General features: G+C 36.2%; 2 protein-coding genes and 2 non-coding genes across 7 annotated transcripts; 2 read left to right on the top strand and 2 right to left on the bottom strand.

The window, feature by feature from the left end:
* The first annotated feature begins 4,353 nt into the window (after nt 1-4,353).
* Nucleotides 4,354-4,449, top strand: LOC149388908 (small nucleolar RNA R41). Its single transcript, XR_016301123.1, has one exon. It is a non-coding gene; the product is annotated as a small nucleolar RNA R41 (small nucleolar RNA).
* Nucleotides 4,450-4,522: 73 nt separating this feature from the next.
* On the top strand, nt 4,523-4,594 carry LOC149388907 (small nucleolar RNA Z155). The gene has a single exon (XR_016301130.1). It is a non-coding gene; the product is annotated as a small nucleolar RNA Z155 (small nucleolar RNA).
* A 228-nt stretch (nt 4,595-4,822) lies between these two features.
* Nucleotides 4,823-8,758, bottom strand: LOC149388906 (Cation efflux family protein). Of its 2 annotated transcripts, none has more exons than XM_089624489.1 (12): nt 8,019-8,745; nt 7,518-7,587; nt 7,248-7,345; nt 7,053-7,162; nt 6,618-6,733; nt 6,429-6,525; nt 6,263-6,347; nt 5,731-5,793; nt 5,540-5,645; nt 5,316-5,449; nt 5,093-5,184; nt 4,823-5,004 (listed from the first exon to the last, which is right to left on the bottom strand). In XM_089624489.1, the coding sequence occupies exons 1-12, from the start codon at nt 8,343-8,345 to the stop codon at nt 4,863-4,865; spliced, it is 1,440 nt and encodes a 479-aa protein (XP_089480615.1). In that variant the 5' UTR covers nt 8,346-8,745; the 3' UTR covers nt 4,823-4,862. The 2 variants fall into 2 exon arrangements, 1 of the variants encoding a protein (XP_089480615.1); XR_016300953.1 differs by having other exon boundaries at nt 4,978-5,004; nt 5,276-5,449; nt 8,019-8,758.
* Nucleotides 8,759-10,182: 1,424 nt separating this feature from the next.
* Nucleotides 10,183-17,595, bottom strand: LD (Homeodomain-like superfamily protein). Of its 3 annotated transcripts, XM_089623017.1 has the most exons (14): nt 17,546-17,595; nt 17,228-17,463; nt 16,554-16,581; nt 16,200-16,330; nt 15,413-15,762; nt 15,248-15,341; nt 15,077-15,170; nt 14,666-14,795; nt 14,517-14,568; nt 14,399-14,430; nt 14,218-14,306; nt 13,590-14,021; nt 11,632-12,167; nt 10,183-11,289 (listed from the first exon to the last, which is right to left on the bottom strand). In XM_089623017.1, exons 2-14 carry the CDS (start codon nt 17,390-17,392, stop codon nt 10,456-10,458), a joined length of 2,967 nt encoding a protein of 988 aa, XP_089479143.1. In that variant the 5' UTR covers nt 17,393-17,463; nt 17,546-17,595; the 3' UTR covers nt 10,183-10,455. The 3 variants fall into 3 exon arrangements, with proteins under 3 accessions (XP_089479143.1, XP_089479144.1, XP_089479146.1); XM_089623018.1 differs by lacking the exon at nt 17,546-17,595 and having other exon boundaries at nt 15,413-15,489; nt 17,228-17,537; XM_089623020.1 differs by lacking the exon at nt 17,546-17,595 and having other exon boundaries at nt 15,413-15,499; nt 17,228-17,529.
* Nucleotides 17,596-19,515: the final 1,920 nt, after the last annotated feature.

Raw genomic sequence — 19,515 nt, 5'->3', positions numbered from 1 at the left:
CAAAAGACAATTTGAGCGAATTTTTTCGGCTTCTGATTGACTATCAGATGCGACTAGTCGCATCTAAAAGTTATTTAGATGCGACTTTTAGATGCGACTAGTCGCATCTGATAGTCTTGCGCATCATAAAATCAATTTTGTAGTAGTGCGTCGCTCTCGCCGGAACATTAGAGCAGCGCCGACGAATCTCCGGACGAGGCTCGACTCTCCGTTGACGCCTCCTATTTGAATCGGAACCCTAAAAAAACTTTAAGCAAGGAGGATTCTGCGAGATCGGAAGCTTCTCGCGGAGTCTGACAATCCTTCGTGAGAACTCAATCTCTCCAATAACCGATTCGCCTGCGGTTTTCCGACGTCGGTGCTTTCACTTTCCCGCCTGAAGTTTCTCGACTTCGATTCAACGAGTTCGAAGGTCCGGTGTCTCTGAAGCTATTCAATCGATCTCTGGGCGCGATTTTTTTAGGGTATTTTGACGATTGAATGGTTTAGGTATTCTGGTTTGATGTCTTACTATTTGGGTCTAAGAGGATTATTGGGTTTTTTCAAGTTTGAGCAATTTTACCTCAAATTGTGAAAGGTCAAAGTTTCAAATGGCTAATTAGTCGCAAGACCCTAAATTTAACTGATTATTTACTTAAAATTTACGTTTGTAAATATATGAAAGTGACTATTTATCTATGATATACTAAAAATTGGTTATTTAGCAATGTCAAACTATAAATGTTACTATTTATCTAATGGACCCTCGAATAAAATAAGAAGTTATATCACAAAAGTTCTTGATATTCTTTTATCTTAGACTACTATATACTCCAAACAATCTGCTTCATCTTGTATATTAATATGGAATCACCGCCAATTTTGTCACAATTTTTATAATGACATAATAACTGAATCATGGCAATCTCTATATACCAACATATAATAAATATTAAAAGTACATGAAAATGTGACCTGGTGTGTCTGGTGCTCTTCTTCAGTCCTTAACGGATCAGACTTTATCATACATAAACAGTGACAGTACAAAAGCAAGTTCATGAAACCTATGATCATCAACTTTGCTACGGCGAAATTATAAGATCCATGTGAATATATGATTGTGTGTGAAAACGGCAATGACTCTATCAGTTTATCATCTCTAACTAAATTCATAATTTTGCAATAATGTATGCTCATATAGAACACTTTAGGGGACAACTCTTGCTCAGTGAATTTCCTAACATAGTCATTTTCATCAAGCCACATTCTCTCCTTGACTACTCTTCTTCTCTGAAACCCTATAAACTGTTGAACCAGTCACCGCCCTTTGTGTGCAAAAGTTTGTCACAGGGCTAACTAGAGGTTCAGTTCCGACCCAAGAGGGAAGGCGATTTGTTCTTCTTCGATGACACTACGGTTTCGACTTTGGGTGGTCCTCGGAAACAGTGGTTGCTGATTTTGGGTGATTCTCGGAGGCAGTGTGTTTGAGACATATGAGTCTGTGGGCTTCTCTCGTTTCGTTGACGACGGGGATTCTGCCACCTACTCTGCACAGATCCGGTCGGGGCTGATTTGTGTAGACTATGCCGAGTGCGAGAAGGTGCTTGGATGGATTTGGAAGAGGTGTGTCTCAAAGGAGGAATTTGTTTTGAGGGGTTAGTCCTTTTCTAGATCTTGTTTATTATGCATTTTTTTTTGCAGGTTAGCCGAGTCTTCTCTTCTATGTAGTGTGCTTTTCCACCTCTGGAACTTCGGGCGCTCAGCTCGTATAGAGAAGAAGATTTGTGTTGTTCACCAACCTCAAGTTTTCATGTTTTCGTTGCGATCTATGGTTTAATTTGTGGTTGCAGATTTGAGATGGTGGTCCTCTTTTTGGAGGTTTGAAGTCCTTCTTTAGCTAGTTGTTTGGGTGATTGCGGGTATTGTCATATTTGGCTATGTAGGAGTTATCTAAGATTTTAAGAAAGAGAGATGCAGCAAATCATAAGTAGGTTAGTCACATGCGCTTTAATTGGTCAAGTCGAGTTTATATTTGTTAGAATTTTAAGTTCTTTCTATTTTTATTTTTGCTCATGAGTAGCTTTAATGGAGTTTATGTTATTTATTCAAAATCTACGAATGCTCGACTTTAATCACTTTTGAAGTTTTTCAATGTTTTAACTACCATTAAAATAACAGAAAATTAAAAAATAATCAATTTAAACGTTTCACATTGCTAAATAGCCAACGTTTAGTACATTTTAGGTAAATAGCCGTAAATAATGACGTGACCTAATATATGAAAGTGATTATTTATCTAAGATTTACGTCTGTAAATACATGAAAAAGACTATTTACCTAAGATTCCAAACGTTTTCTATTTAGCAATATCAAACATTAAGTTGACTATTTTTCTAATGGATCCTTAAAATAAACATCAAACTTTTATGAGATCGTGAAGTGATTAATAGTTGTGCATAAGTTAAGATTGACATTATTTGATGTTGGAAGTAAAGCCCAACTGAATTTGCCGGAGGACTGAAAATGTAGTATCGAAGGTGAGTATAAATGACATTGAATTTACGAGTTCTTATGTATTTATACTTGACTCGACGATTTCCGTCAGATAAAGACGGATCTAACGAACTACATTCAACCCCTATCTGTTGTGTGGTATAAGAAGAAGCTTTGACCAAAGTCTTTATTAGACCTAATATATTCTTCTGTAATGCTGCTATGCTAGAGAAATTATTTTTTCTTCTCTTTCTATTCCAAATGTATGATATTGTTCGTGTTCGATCACTCTTGCTCGTGAGTTTCTTGTGAGAGAATGTGATTCATTGTAACTCGACAAATATTGTAATTGAGAAAGTGGTTGTGAGGAGAGGACTTGGTTTATAGGGTGTAGTTGGAAGATGAAAATATACAACACAACTTTTTTCGACCGAAGCTTAAACGAGACGTATTGTTTAGATTCATTTTTGGGGATCTGTCACGAACCTTGGTAAATCTGCTTTGTATTATTTATGTGTATTTTATATTTTTGTTTGCGTAATTGTTAGATTGAAGTAGGCAACTTGTCTTTAGAGAAGAAATTCATTGAGTGATATCAAAGTTTGTTCATTACTGATCTTTGCCTTAATCCTTTTTACTGAAATTGAGGTTTGTCGCACTAATTTTTTAACCTACTAGATAGTGATACGCACAATTTTTTATGAGTCTCTTTGATCAATGTTCTCGTGAGTAAATATGGGAATTGGACACATCGAGGTCACATTCTTTGACGACTAGTTGGATTTTGATGTATGAAGTACCACTCGGACAAAAATAGTCTTTGGATGCAGATAACTTTTGGATGCGACAAGTTGCATAAAGAATCGCATATAAATTTTCTTTAGAGGCAACATGTCGCATAAAAAAAATATCACTGAGCTTTCACCAAAAACAGTGATTTTAAATTGAATTTTAACTTTTGGTTGCGACATGTCGCATTCAAAGGTTTTTGGATACGACTTTGACTTTTTGATGCAACAAAGTTGCATCCAAAAGCCTTTTTTGTCCTAGTGTACCAAGATCCGAGTCTTTCTCTCCCATCACAAGGTCTTCGTTGCACTGCAGCCAAAGATGGAATTCTAGTATGAAGAATGTAAGAACAAAAATGTGGAGACCGATAAGGAGGCTCGTACCCTCCTCATCTTTAATCTCTTTGACAATGTCAAAAGAAAGATGTATGGGTGTGCATAATATCGCTAATGCTATTAAAGGAAAAAAAATCGACAGTGTGATAGTCCACCTATTTCCATGTCATGTTAATATGTATTATTAAAAAAAAATTAAAACTTTGACTATTTTACAATTTTAACGTTTTTTTGTAGTTTATTACGTGTAATTTTTCTTTTTTTGAAACTAATCGCAAAAATAATATTTATAAAGCTTTTATAACTTAAATTTCTCCAGTTAAAAACAATAAGTTTTATTTCTCAGGCATTACTATTTACAATTTTAATTATAAGGAAAATAATTATTTACTTTGAAAGTTTGAAAAAACACTAAATATCCAATATTTTAGAAATATTACCTTATTAAAATATTATTTTCCCAAAAGACAACACGAAGGGTATTCAGGCCCAGGTCATTCTACAAAGCCCAAAACCCAGTAAGAGAATAAGAACCGCAGGGTAGATTCGTCATTCAGACCGAACACACCGTTTAAAACCCTAGCCCTGATTACAATTTGTTTCTTCTATAAAACCACGCGACTCGTTGCAGCCAAATCTCAATTTTCTTCCGACGACTCGTTGGCGAGTCTTGCATTATGTGTTTCTATTATCTCTACTCATTCACAATATTTTATGTTTAGATATGTAGTGTTTTTTGTTTACTTTGCTCAAAGAGATTGATGCGATGATGCTGAAAAACTACCTATTTTCTGAAGGATAAGTTTTCCTTTGTGATTATGAAATTTACCAATGGATCCTTCTGAGCACTCAATCTCTTCTTTTCATATTTTCACTACCGTTTTTTTTTTTTTTTTCTCCTCGTTATGTCGTCGTAAATCTGGAACCATTGAGGTGATGACCACATTTATCCGAATTTTTTATGTAGACTCAAATAGACTACAATTATCTGATCAATGGTTCCTTAAGTTTTCTACTGACGCTTATCTGCAATTCAATTGTCAAACTTGTTTCCCCATAAAAATTACAAGATTGGCGTATATATATTATCAAGGTAGTATGAATAGATGCTTCGCAATGGAGTTTTAACAATTGGACGGATCAAAATTTAACCATCACGAACGTATAGCCAACAAATTTACTTCGAAATATATTCATTTCATCTATAACACGTAGCCCCATAAACATGTTTTCTTTCAGAAACCAATTTCTACAGAGCGAGGAATGTTAAATGGTGTCTTGTGACTGCGATTGGTTGTTTGGATTAGGAAATGGATGACCTAAGCGGAGCTGAATGCTGACGTTGGCAATGTACGGATCGGCCGCTGATATTTCCTCTTCTGCTCTTTTCGCTGCCTCCATTGCATCTCTGTCAAATAAAAGTCACATCAAACACGTCAATTGTAGCTTAAACTGTGAACAGACTTGTGAGACCTGATTAACTTTGGTAGATTTACCGAATGTTCATGTCGCAAGGCATTGAGACCTCAATTTGGAGAAGCTCTTTTCCACACAACGAGTGTCTTGTTATGTGCTCCACCACCGTTTTCTGCTCCACACAACCATTAATTTTAGCTGAAATTTGAATCCAAATTTAACTGATAAAAAGAAGGTTAAGCTTTCGGTTAAAATTCCTTTACCGAGAATTCAGGATTAAACCAAACTCCAGCACTCAGATACCTGTGGAAACTTCGAAGAGATCGTGCTAGCAACGATGGCTTCAATGTCGACAGTGTTCTCTTTCTCGGACAATTTGTTGTCGGGTATGGGCGTATTTTTTAGCTCGGGCAGTACACTCGGTGAAATTTCAGGATCTATCAACGGCAACGCAAAAAATGTTTGATTAAAATGACTGATCTTTTGCACGAATCTAAACTCAATTGAATGTGAGGTTTGTGCTTTACCTATATGAATGAAGACTTCAGAGACTCCGGGATGGGAATGGTGAATTTGCCGGCGGACATTTTCACCGATCTCATGAGCAGCGCTGACGCTACAGAAAGGATCAACCTAAGAAACAAAAGCGGAAACTAAACTTGGTGGCCAAGCTTTGTTTGAAATAACGGTCTCGAAAGAAAGAGAAAGAAACACAAACCACAATATGGACATCAAGATACAGAGATGAACCAGCCCTTCTTCCCCTCAACCGATGGCACCCCTAAATACTCATGCACACCAACAAAATCAAACTTCAATTATTTACACTACAAGAGTTTTGTAAGAGATTAATTGTTACATGACATTTTTAGTATAACTATGTAAGCATATAACATGTTAGAGATTTTAGTTGTCTTATCTTACCTGTTCAACAAGAAATTGATTTAAGGTTTGAGCGACAACAACAAATAAATAAATAGAATCCAATCAATGATTAGCCCCGTTTGGATCAACTGGGTCAGCCTCAGTAGTGCTTTTCACTTGTTGACTTGAAAGTTGAAACCTCGGCTTGAACTCATATAACTCTTTGACGATACGAATGAACTTTGTATCAATCACAGATCGGAGTAATATGAGCTGAGTTTGTACTCAGTTTCAGGATTCATTTTTGTATTTTGGATCTAAAGAAAATCGGGCTGTGCCTTTGAACATATGCAATAAAACAATTTTTTTTTAATTTAACATCATACCTTAACAGCTTCAACTTGTAGTATGGTTTGTCTAATAGGATCCAACTGATCTGATGGTATCGCAGCATCCACTAGTTCCAGCACACTAATAATGAAAATAACTCAAAGGACTTGGTAAGGGAGATTCAAGAGACCCATAAGCAAACGATGAATGAATTCAACGAACCTTTGATAACCCGTTTCAAGCCCTGCTTTGAGGATCATGCCTGACACAACTACTCCAGCCAAGGGATCAAGAAACTTCACTCCAAGAATCGATCCTCCTAAAAATTTAAAACCCCATTTAATACACATAAGTATATGTGTGTTTAATTTTTCATAAAATAATAAAGGAGAAAGAGCCGAAGCACCTCACCAACCCCGATGAGAGCTACGACTGATGAAATAGCATCGGAACGATGATGCCAAGCATTTGCTATCATCAACCCACTGTTTTGTCGTTCTCCAGCCCGTTTTGTCATCCAGTATAACCTAGGATTAGAAAAATAGAAATTTAATCAGGACTAAATTGGTATAAGATTAGACTAGACAACAAATGGATGTTGAACTACTTATTAATGTATCAGAAATATCCAACCCTCGTAGTTTGTTTAAGGAAATGAAGTGAGAGAAATTCCATAAAATAAAAACAATTGAAAAACTTCAAGCCGCTAATTTTACAAGCTATAAAAGGCAGCGAAAAAACAGAAGAAACAAAAAGAAATTTCCAAAAAACGAATCCATCAAATATAATGGGGGTTAAACTTTATTAATCGGTTTCACGAAGAATAGTCCATGAACATCTTCTTACCCCTCTTTGATGGAAATCGACATAACAGTCACTGTCAAAGCTAGAATTGGATAGTCCATGTCAACTCCATGATGATCCTGCACAATATGATGATCTGTGGAGATGATTCCCTGCACAAAAAGATCGCAGATATCACTTCTGACGAATAAGAGTATGTTTTATTTCATTTAATATCCCTAGAAGAATAAGACATACCAATAAAAGATCAAATGCATGCCATGCAATTCCACCAGAAGTTGCCAAAAGCATACCAGAGATTCCAAGGGCTCCCAAGGTCTCAAATTTTCCGTGTCCTGGAAAAATAATTGCAGTAAGTATGTACGAAAAAAAAAACTTGAAATTTTATTTGGCAATCAAGTTTTAAGAACACCCCGTGACGACTCCATGAAAAAAAGGAAAGCAACTATTATCACAATACATAATTGAAATTCATTGATTAGGTTGTAGCCACAGATCAAGAGCGACCGTATGGATGTTCTTCATCTTTGGGTGTACTTGCAACTTTATATGATACCAAAGCAACGCCACTAAGAACCTGCAAATGATGATGCAACCAATTACACCATGTAAAAAACGAGATGATTCAAACGAGACACGATTCAAGAGCTTTCGTCGTGCGTTAATTAGTAAAGAAATTTGTCCTGTTCTTATAGAATACGGAATTGACTCCCTCACATTTGATGCAGTTAAATGATTATGAATTATGATTTACAAAGAATCCAATTCTCACAACCTACACAGCAAGACATTTTCCCCAAAATGACCCGTAAAATGTATAGTTTCATTTCAAATGCCATTCAATATTACCAAAATCGGATATGATATAATACCCTAAACGAATTTCATCAAACAGTTCGGCTACTTTAAACCGTCTAACTAGCAACCACTTCAATTTGAACAATACGATTTTTTTTTTTTTTTTCCGTTTCTGAAGAAAACAGCGATTGGTAGGGAAACGAAGAGTACCACATCGGATACCGAATGAGCAGCGTCGGCTATGATCGCAGTGCTACCAGACAACCAACCAGTCAGAGCTTTCCCGGCGGCCAATCCTACATCGGCGGCGAGACCGAGCTTGAATATTCTCTCGCCGTCCTTCCCGTGGACGCCGCGGCGATCGTCGCCGTCGTGGCCTGGGTTCGAGTGCCCTAAATGCCACCTCCTCTGCAGAATCGGAGAAGAGTCTCGGAGAAGGTGGTTCGGTGGTCGAGTGAGAGGGTTTGGGCATGAAGAACGAAGCCTGGTGATGTAAATTCTGCGAACTGTGTTGAGATTGCGGAATCTTAATCCCATAGTTGGACCAAGAGAGTAGGATTTCAGCGGTTTGAAAGGTGAATTTGGAAAAATGAAATCAATTACAAGTCCGGGTAGCTTGCGAACGAAGAAAATCAAGATTCTCGGACATTAGCAATAAAGACGGTGGTCAACGGTCTTTTTGGTTCAATACTTTGTTTGCTCTGCGAAATGGAATCGGATTCGTGGGTTTGACATTTTTCCGATCTATATGATTCTCGGACTATTATTTACATATGTATTATTTAATTAAATGATCATAATTCAATTTCCTGCGTTTTTTTTCTTCTTTCTTTTCTAGATTCATGGAATCATTTTTTTATCATCTATACTCTTGACACTTTAGTACTTACAAATCACACCAAAAAAACGATGGTGGGAGAACTACTATATAGGCATGTGGTATTAAAATGGAGTGAAATTCCTTTTTTTCCAGGCTAAAAAGGGATTGAAATTTCTTTTTACTAGGAAGGAATTCTTATTTCCGGTAGACCAACGAAAATAAGTAGAAGGGCAAATAAATATTCCATCCAGCGGTTTTTTATTGATTTCTTTTGTTTTATTTTATTTTTATTTTTTAACTCCTCATTTATTCTCCAATAAATATCACCCTCATTCACGTTTTTCTCACAACTTTCTCATATAATATTTTCTCCTACCCTCTTCAACTATTCTAATTCCCATACAATATCTTCATATTTTATTTTAGTATAAAATTTCTAATTCTAAGTTTAATATATATTTTATTTTCCCACTTTTTTTTTCTTCTCCTTCTTCATATATAGTTTGTAATATCGTTTTAATATGTAATTTTCATATATAAATTTAGTATATAGTTTGTATTACTTTATAAGTTTAAAAAAAATTATTCTTCATTTCTCACTTTTAAATTTTAGTATTTATTTAAAAGAACACTATAATTTAATCCTTCTTTTTTACATATGAAAATGGAAATTTCTACTAATAGAATATAAATTTCTCTTTCATAATGAGCGGAATTCCGATCAACACTGAAAAAAAATAATTCATTCCAATTAAATACTATTCCGTATCTAGTAACTTACTTCTACTGTTTTTTTTTTCTTCTCTTTTTCGAGTAAGCTAAATTGTGTCCTGCAAAAATGAAATTAAGACTTTTACCTTAAAAAAATTTAAGTTAAGACCGTCAATAGGGGATATTTACGTGAATCACCCTCCTTTTTTAGATCAACGTAAATCACCCTCTTTGATAAGCAACTATGGATCTTTTTGTCACACAATATTACAAATGTGTCATTCGTTTTTCCGTTAGAACCTTTTAGGAAAATTACAGGATTAGCAATTTAAAAGTGTAACATTTTGGTGTTTCAAATATTTAAAAAATATATTTTTGTTAAACTGTAAATAATTATTTTTTATGAATAAAAATATAAATAATGAACCTTTGAAGCCCAAAGTATCAAACAAAACTTGTAAAAAAAAAAAAAAAAATAGTTGTTTACAGTTTGAAGAAACTTGAGATTAGTTTAAAAAAGTAGTACACATACAATCTCTACGGATTTCTCTACACGGCTTGTTTTTTACCTATGGTTATTATACCTTGGTCAATATTTAGAATAGTTTACTAATCTCCTTAAAAAGAGTAAAAAGACTCCTAAGAAAATCTATTCGGAAAATAACAATGTTTATGTCAATTATTACTCGGTAGTCAAGTTAACATTAAGGTTCCAAATTCCAATCCCTTTCGTTGGGAACTTGGGAGTAGAAATGAGCTCATTTTCAACACCCAATACTATCCAATGGGCGGCTTTTATTTTATTTTTTCCCATAACCATCTATAGCCTAACAATCAAGCTAAGAACATATACAAGCATATAACCTGTTCTTTTTCCTCTTTCTTCTTTTCGTTTTGTAATTTAATAGAAACTTTTGTACATCAGATAAACGAGAACTCCGTTTGGACTTTGAACTTTAATCCAGTAGTATTAATAATGGAGTAAACAATAGTTTATTGAACTCATCTCTAACAAAAAAACTCGGTCAGAATAAATAAAAAAAAATCTCTCTCCTCTGCGCCAGCGTACAGATCAACTATTAACATACAAGAGTGCCAACACAGCCAGTTTGATCATCATCGTCTACGGTCATCATGCCACTTTCTGCTCCCATGCCTATTATTATAGTCAGAGTAACCCGAAGAATTCGAATAATTTCTCGCCCTCGATTGATCACCCCTGTAATTCGTCGCCCTTTGCTCCGGGAAATTCCTTCCCATCACCGCAGACCCACCTCTACTCCTACTCGGACTGTTATCCGGGCTCCAACTCTCGTAATCCTCTCTCTCCCTATACTCGTTGCCTTCCCACCGCGGGCCCGCCGGCATCCTCCGTGGCGGTGGGCCCGTTTGGGCCAGCCCGTCATACGAGGCATAATAACCATTGCTTTGGCTCATCGATGGGCTTCTGTTGTAGTTGGAAGGCATCGCCTCCCTTGCTCTCCAAGGCTCCGAGCTCGAATTCCCATATTCTTTGGAATACGCGGGCCCAGCCTGGTAATGCTGGCGCTGCTGAGGTGGCAGCCGAGCCGGCGAAGGGGACGGAGACAGGGTCGGGCCAGTTGGGACGCGAAATCTCTCCTCCGAGTTATTCATCGGAGAGGATACTAAGTGCGACGGTTTGGTGATATTTGGGGTATATAAATTAGTTCGTTGTACAGAGGAAGAGCTTGTTAAGGGGATATTGTTGTGGTGAAGAGGACCACCAAACTGGCCATATTTTTGGTGCGCTACGCTAGTTACTTGTGGCGCGGAATATTGAGGAATTGCTTCCGAGACCACCTGTGGTGGTGCGAAATGCATCGAAGACACTTGCATAGTAGCCACTGTTGCCACCGCCGCCGATTGATTTCCGGCGCTTCTGTGGACTTGCGAAAACGGATTCCTAGCGACTTCCGGTCTCCATCCACTCTGCAAAAATCGTAAAACTAGAAAAAATCAGACATGGCAAGTATACTACTTTACTGTTTACATTTGAGGGATAATGAAGGTGTCATTTAATTTGTTTGGACGTGTAATAATAAAGTTAAACTGTCAGACCTCAACTCTATAGATTATTTACATCAGTATAATAATTATCATCATCCATATTTGGTCTAGTCCCTCAGTTGTACCTTTTCACCCAATAAGTGAAATAAATAAGATAATATAAATTATTAAAAAAAAAAAAAAAAAAAAAAAACCTTGTGTGTCATCACAACAATCTGTTTTTTTTTTTCTTTCTAAGTTTGCATATAAGCCAAAGTGACGCACCGTTCCGGGATTGCTTGGCGGCGTAGGGGACGGAAGAGAAACTTCAACCTTTTCTTCGACTTGTTTGTTCACCACCCCATTGAAACTGGTAGTGGCATTACTGCCAGCCTTAATCATATCAAGCAATTTCACCGTATCCGCAGATGACATATTGTTGGCAACTTGACCCGAGGTCAGGGCGATTACCAATTCCGGGTTTTTCAGAAGCACAGCAAGTAGCTCGAGATCCGGTTCAGTTGTGCTCGCATCACCAGCACGAGATTGAGAGTCTGTAACAACTCCGTTTTCCCTTTCACTGGGAGAGGCGATCTGAGTCTCCATGGCATCACCCTCGGGCAACTGTTCTGCCGGGATCACAGGGGTCAGAGTATCGTCGAAGTCCAATTCCCGGTCCCAAGGCTCCTTAGGATTCGGCGGAATTTCCTTGGCTACCTGATACACTGTTTCCTTCTCTCGGCGGTTTCTGTTCGTCTGGGCTTCCACTTCTTTACTGTTCTCACCAGCACCAACACTCCATGGATCATTAAGTTTTACTTCTGCAGAAAGGAAAGAAGTGTATATAAAAGGCTGAACTCTGCCGAGATTGTTTCTGTACAGCAATTAACACTCATCCAAGAACAGAAGAGACGTATCAATTCGCCATTTGTTTTCTTAACTTTTTGTCTTCATTAACTAGTTGCAGTACTTTCAACGAAGGCAAAGGGCATCTCTTGCGACATGACTTAAAAGGGTAAATGACTAAAGACTAATATTTAATGCTCTCCAGACATGTCTATTAAATTTTTTTTTTTTTTTATGTTTATTTTTAACTGCTTTATGCGCATTAAATTTGAACTACGTCCTCCTAAAGTTACATTTCGGACCCATGTTGTTCCGAGTTTCCTCTGCAGCCTCAGGGCATCAAATAAAATACAGGCACAAATTCAACACCTGATAATTAGATTCAAGTAGGACTTCCACATAGAGCAAGTTCATAACTGCTTGTATTCCACAAAGAACAAAAGCCGTCAACACAACTCATTGTAACATCTTACAAAGTCAAGGATGACGCTTCCTTAATTGAGCTTATGCTTTACTAGAACAAAATTACATAGATATACAGTCCGCAAGAAGAAGAAGAAGAAGGAAAAAAAATAAAATCTAAGTATGCATAACTTCGTTTAATACAAAGCCAACGACTGGTGATTAAGTTGGGGAGCAGAGTTGCAAGAAAAGCATAAATGGCTAGATAATGTTTTAACTATACACGTTTAAGCCAGAATGAGATTAATCATGACATGGATTTGATGTGCGTTTCCAACAATCAATTTCTAAACTATCAAAAAGCATAGACAGGATTCTATACTATCCATTACCATAAACCTGAATGACAATCAACGTCACCTTAAGTTTTGAGCTGGACTTTTATGCCATGTTTTATGTTTTACCATAATTTGTCACTCCTAGCTTATCATGGAAGTGGCATGCCAAAAATACATAAGGAATGGCGGAAGAGTCATTTTGAAATTATAATAAATTAATATTTTTTACAAGGAAAACTTTGTCCCACCAGTTGTGACCACCTTGGTTGTGACTCGAACCCACAAGAGCTACCTCACTTGGGCGACATCTATTATAATAATAAAAAGGCATTTTTGTCTATTTCCTAAAAAAGTCTAGCTTGCGGTGTAGTGAATCTAGATTCTAAAAATATTTACCTAACTACCAAAACGCGTTATCTATCTCAGCATGTAGTGGTGAAGTCTCGTACACAAAAAAAAAATGTAAACCATGCATAGAGTTACATCTTTCCAGTTGCATAGAAGCAACCAGAAGATCCCAGTTGCATTGAAAACATTTTGCAGCTGAATTTTTAAGGTTAAGTTAAGAATTTTTTTTCTTCTGTCAAGAGCTATTGTTCCCATCTGATAATTAAGGCAAATAATCACACACCAAGATAACATAGAACGAAAATATACCTGGAGGTGTCTGCCATGATATCTGGACCATCCTACATCTCTCCCAAATGGACTTTTTCGAATCAATTCTCGGGCTTAAATCAAGAGAACCTTGCAATCTGTTGGTAGCTATTAGGGGAAGTGGCACGGGTTTCTTGTGTTTGTCATCTATAGGTTGAACTGGAACTTTAGGTGCTGGAGGCACAGTGCCAGCCAGAGAAGTTGAAGGTCTATTTTGTATTTCGGTTTTCAATTTTTTATTTTCATTAGATAAACTAGCTTTCTTGTATCTGTTTTGCATGAATTGCGCACGCATTTTGGCTTTTTGAATATCATCAGTAGACATTGGCCTGCTCTGATTCAATGGTCCTGTTCTACCCGCCTGAGGGCTTCTCCCAGCTGTTTTCTGGCCAGGTTGTTCCACCAACTGAACTTTTCTCCGTTCTCTAATTTCTGTTACTAGTTAAGAAAATGATATGATACACCACATAGTAATAAAGATGTACATTGAAAATGAATAATTCATATCGAGATTTTCTGGTGTTTAAATATATATCAACCTTGAAGGACTCTAAAAAAACTACAACTATATAAAATGGGATTTGGAGCAAACAAAATATGACGGAAAGGAATCCCGTCACAAGGATACGTGATGAAGATACGCCAAGAATGTTCTTCTTATTTGAATCATCTGACGGTGGCGGTAGTATTCTCAATACTTGTGTTGGTTCAGATTTCCTGAAAAAACGTGGGAAAAAAAAAATTACTTAAACCCCCAAGATTAATTGAGACTCGAGGTAAATTAATTCCATTAAAAAAAATCTACGTACCAGATATCATCTGAGGAACTAAGAATATTTTCCTGCGAATCGAGGACAAAACATTATAGGAAGTTGAGCAATGTCTATTGTGTGAGGACACAGCAATGTCATATAACAGAGCACTTACAGTAGTATCAAAGTTTGATTGCCATGAATCATCAGCAATGACGTCCTTTAAACTGTACAAAATATAACAATTTAAACCACAGCCCAAATAAACATTGGAGAGTAATCACATCTGTGTGCTTCACTATTGACAAATTAGAGAAAACTTACCTCCGCTTCAGTATTAATTCTCGTTGTGCTTCAATATATGTAGTTCCGCCGTTTAATTTCTTCAAAGCTTGATTTCTAGCAAGTAACTTGCTCCACTTTGCCAACAATACTCTTGCCCTGTTTGATATGTCTGATCTTCAAATCAGATAAATGAGACTCAATTTTTCACACAAACACAGCTGCTCATATTTATCTATTATTGAATTATTTTTTTAGAGGAAATTAATGTAAACCAAAAAAAAATTAAAGATGCAAAGAATTTAATATAAAAAATAAAATTTAAGATCCAAAGCCGTGTGTTTCTATCTTAACGCAATCAAGTTTTCTCACGAGATAAGCATACAAAGAAAAAAAAAATTAATATGGAGTGACTAGAGAATAAAAAATATAAAGTTCTGCGATAAAGCGCACCTGATGTTTTATAAAACCGTAATCTATTAACACTTTGCAGTATGGCTGACATATGTATTGGGAGAGCTTTATTTAGAGGCAGATGACATAGAACCTGTCGAATCATTCTAATATCAAATACAGTTTATAAGAAAGAACTTAAACAATAAACACCACAAATTACAGACATACATTTAAGATGACATGAAGAACGCTTGTTTGTTCTTCACCGGCTGCTTGAGTTAACCATGTTGCTAAAATCACAGTACCATCTTTGCTTAAGAACCTGCAACCAATTGAGGGGTGAGACAGTGAGCAATAGATTACAACCTATATTTGGAGGTGAAATTCGTTTACCAGTTCAATACTGCAGAGTTTTGTATCCGTAAAACCCACTCCATCAGTTTCACCTGACCCGAAAAAGTTTCCTCCTTCTGCATCAAGCTGAAAATTTTCTCAATAAATTGCTTATCTGAGTCATCTATGCCAGTTAGGGCATCATCTTCAGTTGAGCAAGAAGGGGGTTCTTCAGATTTATTTGGAACAACGGTATTCAATGGAACAACATCCATAGGTACTAAAGAATCAGAGCTTGTCGGAATCTCCTCTTGAAGTTCCAAACATGTGTTAGGACTGATAGCTTTCTCCCGCGACGAACTAACTATTTTCCGCACTCTTGAACGTTGACTTGCGAAAAATTCACGAGCCTAAAATCCAACAGTACAACATAATGACTAAAAAAATCGGAGAACTAAAATAATAAGGAAAGAAAGAAGGAAGGACGGAGCAAAGGGAGTGAGCCATCATCCATTGTGTCGTTGGATGGATGAAGGATAGGAGAGAAGGGACCGAACCCAAAAACTGCATCTCTCCATTAAGGGAAGGATGTAACAGTTTGTTCAATTCAACACATAAAAAGAAGAAAAAAAAAATCCCACGTTAAAATTTAGTAAGTTATAATATAACATAACATAGTTATTATGTTAGTAATTCTAAATCACATCCATCTTGAACTCTACCTTCCTCTTACTAGACAACTAAAAGAATTACTGTAATCCTACCATCCTTTCTACAATCTATATCCCGGCCTAACCAAGAATTCAAGGAAAAATAAACCAGGTTGCTTAATAAAAGAGAATAAAACCTGCGTAGCTGTAACACCGAATAAAGCACTGATCTCACGGCACTCCTTCTTGTTAACAACATCTTTGATGGAGAAAATATACTGCATATACTTTACAGCCTTTGGGTTTAGCAAATCTCTAGGCCTTTTCCCTGAACATGTCATGATACAGTTAGACATGTAATATAAGCACTAGCACCAGTATCCAGGGGTCAAAACCCTTAACTCGATATACTTACATTTAGAAAAAAGAAAGAAAATCCCATTACAATTTTCAACATGTTGTCAAATCAATAGGCCATAATATACACACCCAAAGAAAGGGGAAAAAAAACAGAGCAGAACCATACATCAAATATGACTGCATAGACTTACCGATTTTAATTGAAAGAGCACCCGCAGCCTGCATACAGGAACAATAATGAAGATGTTACTTGTGGTCCGAATCATAATCTCGACTATAGTTATGATAACACATAAACCACAAAAGAGCATAATAAACATCTCCCATCAAACAATTCAAAATTACTGGCATTATTTAATGCTTACAATCAAATAAAAACCCAGTTTACTCTATTCATAATCACCGTCCCTTCCTTAAATAGTAAGGATCGGCATCAAATGCCCATACTAATGAGGTTCTACTACTATTGAGACAACTCCAAGATCTATAATGTGTATCATATATCTAGTCCTTGCACTTACGTGAAGATTAAAGAACTAAAAGGTTGTCAATTACATGTTCATTCGAGCAAATATACGAATTTCACGGTGACAGTCACATAATTCCGAGTTCCCACGTCCACTTACAAGAATAATCCTCAAAACTATGGACTTGCGCTTCTAAGGGAAACACTAGTACTAACAGGATTGGGAGTCTTTTAAGGACTTTGGAATACAAATTCTTATGTTGAGGCAACCTAAAACACATTGTATGAATTTTCCATCAGTGAGGCATGTTGTCGACTTACGATCTTTTATATTTGGTTTTTCTCTGGAACAAAACGTAAACAGGATAACAAAATGGAAAGCATTGAAAGAAAGCACACCATCTCTTGGGCTAGGGGATTGACGCCGGTGAGATTGCATTGCGCCACTACGATTCTCTGAAACTGATCGATCTGTTCGTGGAACAATTCTTTTTGTGATTCCAACGATCTCTGCAGCGACTCGGCCGAGCCTCCTATCCACAGGTCCGAGAAATCCTTCTCCATGGCCGACCGCGAAGCTCAGAGCCGTGGAAGAGCACGAAACGAGCATGAAGAACCTGAGTCTCGTTGTTCTTCTGTGGTATCGAAGAGCTTTTGGGGTTAGGGTTTCGTAATTCCGATAAAGAGGAGAGGAAAGAGAGCGAGAGAGAGACTTACGAGAACAGAGTAGACGCGAGGCAGGTAAGTAATGCTCCTGATATTTCACGTGCAAATAACACGCTTAAGCAATTTAATGTAACTTTACAAAATTGAAAACTAAGCCTATGAATACTTTTAAAATAGAATGTTTTTTGGTATATAAAACGTTTAAAATATTTTTATTAGAAAATTTAAAATGAACATAAAAAGTTTCAAACCACTATAAAAACGAAGGCAAAACCCTCGAAAATATAAAAAAGAAATAAAAAACTTTGAAAAATTATTTTGACATTAGTGATTTTGAAGATTTTTTGTCTCGATCTTTTTATCGTTTCGAAGTTTTTGCTTTCATTTTCTAGTGATTTTAAACTTTTTATCTTAATTTTTTTAGTGATTTCGAAGTTTTTTAACTAGTGTATTTAGGATGTTTTATTCACCTAAAAACTTGATTTTCCTAAAATATTAAATATAAAACTTGTTTTTCAAATGTGTGGTAACATTGAATTTGGTTTCTCAAGTTATTATTATTTTTTTTTTTAGTTAGGCACTATCGGCCAGGTGGCACTAACGGCCAAGATTACATAGTAGGTGGCACTATTGACCAAGATTACATACTTATTAGAATAAATCCTAGGGGCATGCATTTCTGCATCCCATGGGGGCTTGAACCCATGACCTCTCCGTCGAGGTGAGTGTGGGATTACCGCTAGATCAAGCTAGCTACCACGTTTCTCAAGTTAATATTATTTATATATTATAATACCTTAAAATTATTTTTAAACCATTTATGAATATTGATAAATTTAGAGATATGTACTTTGCAATAATATGCGCAAATTAAATTTCTACTCATTTTCTCTTTTCTTTCACTTTTTCTTATTTTAGTTACTCTTCATTTAGCGTATTTTATCGCACTATCATATAAAAACGAGAAAAAAAATTGACACTAACTGCCATTTTTGTGATAGTAAGCGTATATATAATTTATATTTTATTTTCTAAATAATACTTCGTGTATAATTTAAAAATAAAATAAGATACTGATTTAGAAACAAATCTAGAATGAAATATATATGTCTGCCGCTAAAAAAAAGGCACTTATGTCCAATTTTCTATAATGTGTTGTAATACATCGGATTGTCTTAATTTATTACATTCTATCTTTCTACTTATCTATCTCCTCAAAGTTCATCACGTACATTCATTTATATTATATTTTTGTACAACTTGTGTTATTGAAAAATATATTTCTCAAAGTTTTTTTGATTTACCGCTCGTATTTTTCTTTTCCGATGATTTTCAACTACGCTGCAGCTTATTCAAATGAAATTACTAGGTTAGGTAAACCTAAGTGCACTATTCAAAATTACGTGGAACATCCTAGCAAGTTTATTTTACTTCTTTATTTCAAGTACAAAAAATAGAACTGTATTTCATTTTCAAGCAATGTATGAACTCGAGATACTTCATCGTCCTGACTCTGGCCTTGCGCAGAGACTTTCATTTTCTATCCGTTACAAACTGATACGCACATGGTTGTACCACCTCGCCGGAGAAGCTTCGCTGATAACCGGCAAAACAGACCCCACCTGCAACATCCAAGCTCTGCTTGGAATCTCTCTCAACCTTAATATACACACTCGTGTATTCTTAGTAAAATGCTATATTGTGTTGATATTACGAATGTGTATAGAGATTTGGTTATAAGGAAGAAATGGAGATTTATTGCTATTGACCTAAACGGCCATGGAATTACAACGAAGCACTGATAGTCACGACACGTTCGAGAAGTCTCGTTATTTCCTAAACAAACTAAGCACAACTAACAGATTCTCCAAGATAAAAACCAAGAAAAGAAAAGGGATGACATATGTATCCATTGGCTCGTACCGGAGGCCTAACAGCTTTGTTCTTCGTGAACTTTAAGCCATGAGTAGCCTAAAATTGTCTAGAGATGCCAAATTATTATTCTAAATATTTTGAGCTAT

This window comes from Urtica dioica, chromosome 8 (genome assembly GCF_054948205.1).
Source record: "Urtica dioica subsp. dioica isolate 48M chromosome 8, U.dioica_male_clone48M_v1_H2, whole genome shotgun sequence".
NCBI lineage: Eukaryota > Viridiplantae > Streptophyta > Magnoliopsida > Rosales > Urticaceae > Urtica > Urtica dioica.
The sequence above is the reverse complement of the archived record's forward strand: the minus strand, read 5'-3'. Positions and strand labels throughout refer to the sequence as shown.

Bases quoted from the DNA above. Each gene is read 5' to 3' on its own strand.
- LD (XM_089623017.1), bottom strand. From the start codon at position 17,392: ATGGAGAAGGATTTCTCGGACCTGTGGATAGGAGGCTCGGCCGAGTCG. The intron at 14,796-15,076 runs GTGCGCTTTATC...TTTGAAGATCAG, and splicing joins ACGGTTTTATAAAACATCAG to ACATATCAAACAGGGCAAGA. The intron at 14,307-14,398 runs GTACGTAGATTT...ACGTTTTTTCAG, and splicing joins AGTTCCTCAGATGATATCTG to GAAATCTGAACCAACACAAG.
- LOC149388906 (XM_089624489.1), bottom strand. From the start codon at position 8,345: ATGGGATTAAGATTCCGCAATCTCAACACAGTTCGCAGAATTTACATC. The intron at 6,526-6,617 runs GTGAGGTGCTTC...TTAAATTTTTAG, and splicing joins CGTAGCTCTCATCGGGGTTG to GAGGATCGATTCTTGGAGTG. The intron at 6,348-6,428 runs GTTCGTTGAATT...TTTCATTATTAG, and splicing joins CTTGAAACGGGTTATCAAAG to TGTGCTGGAACTAGTGGATG.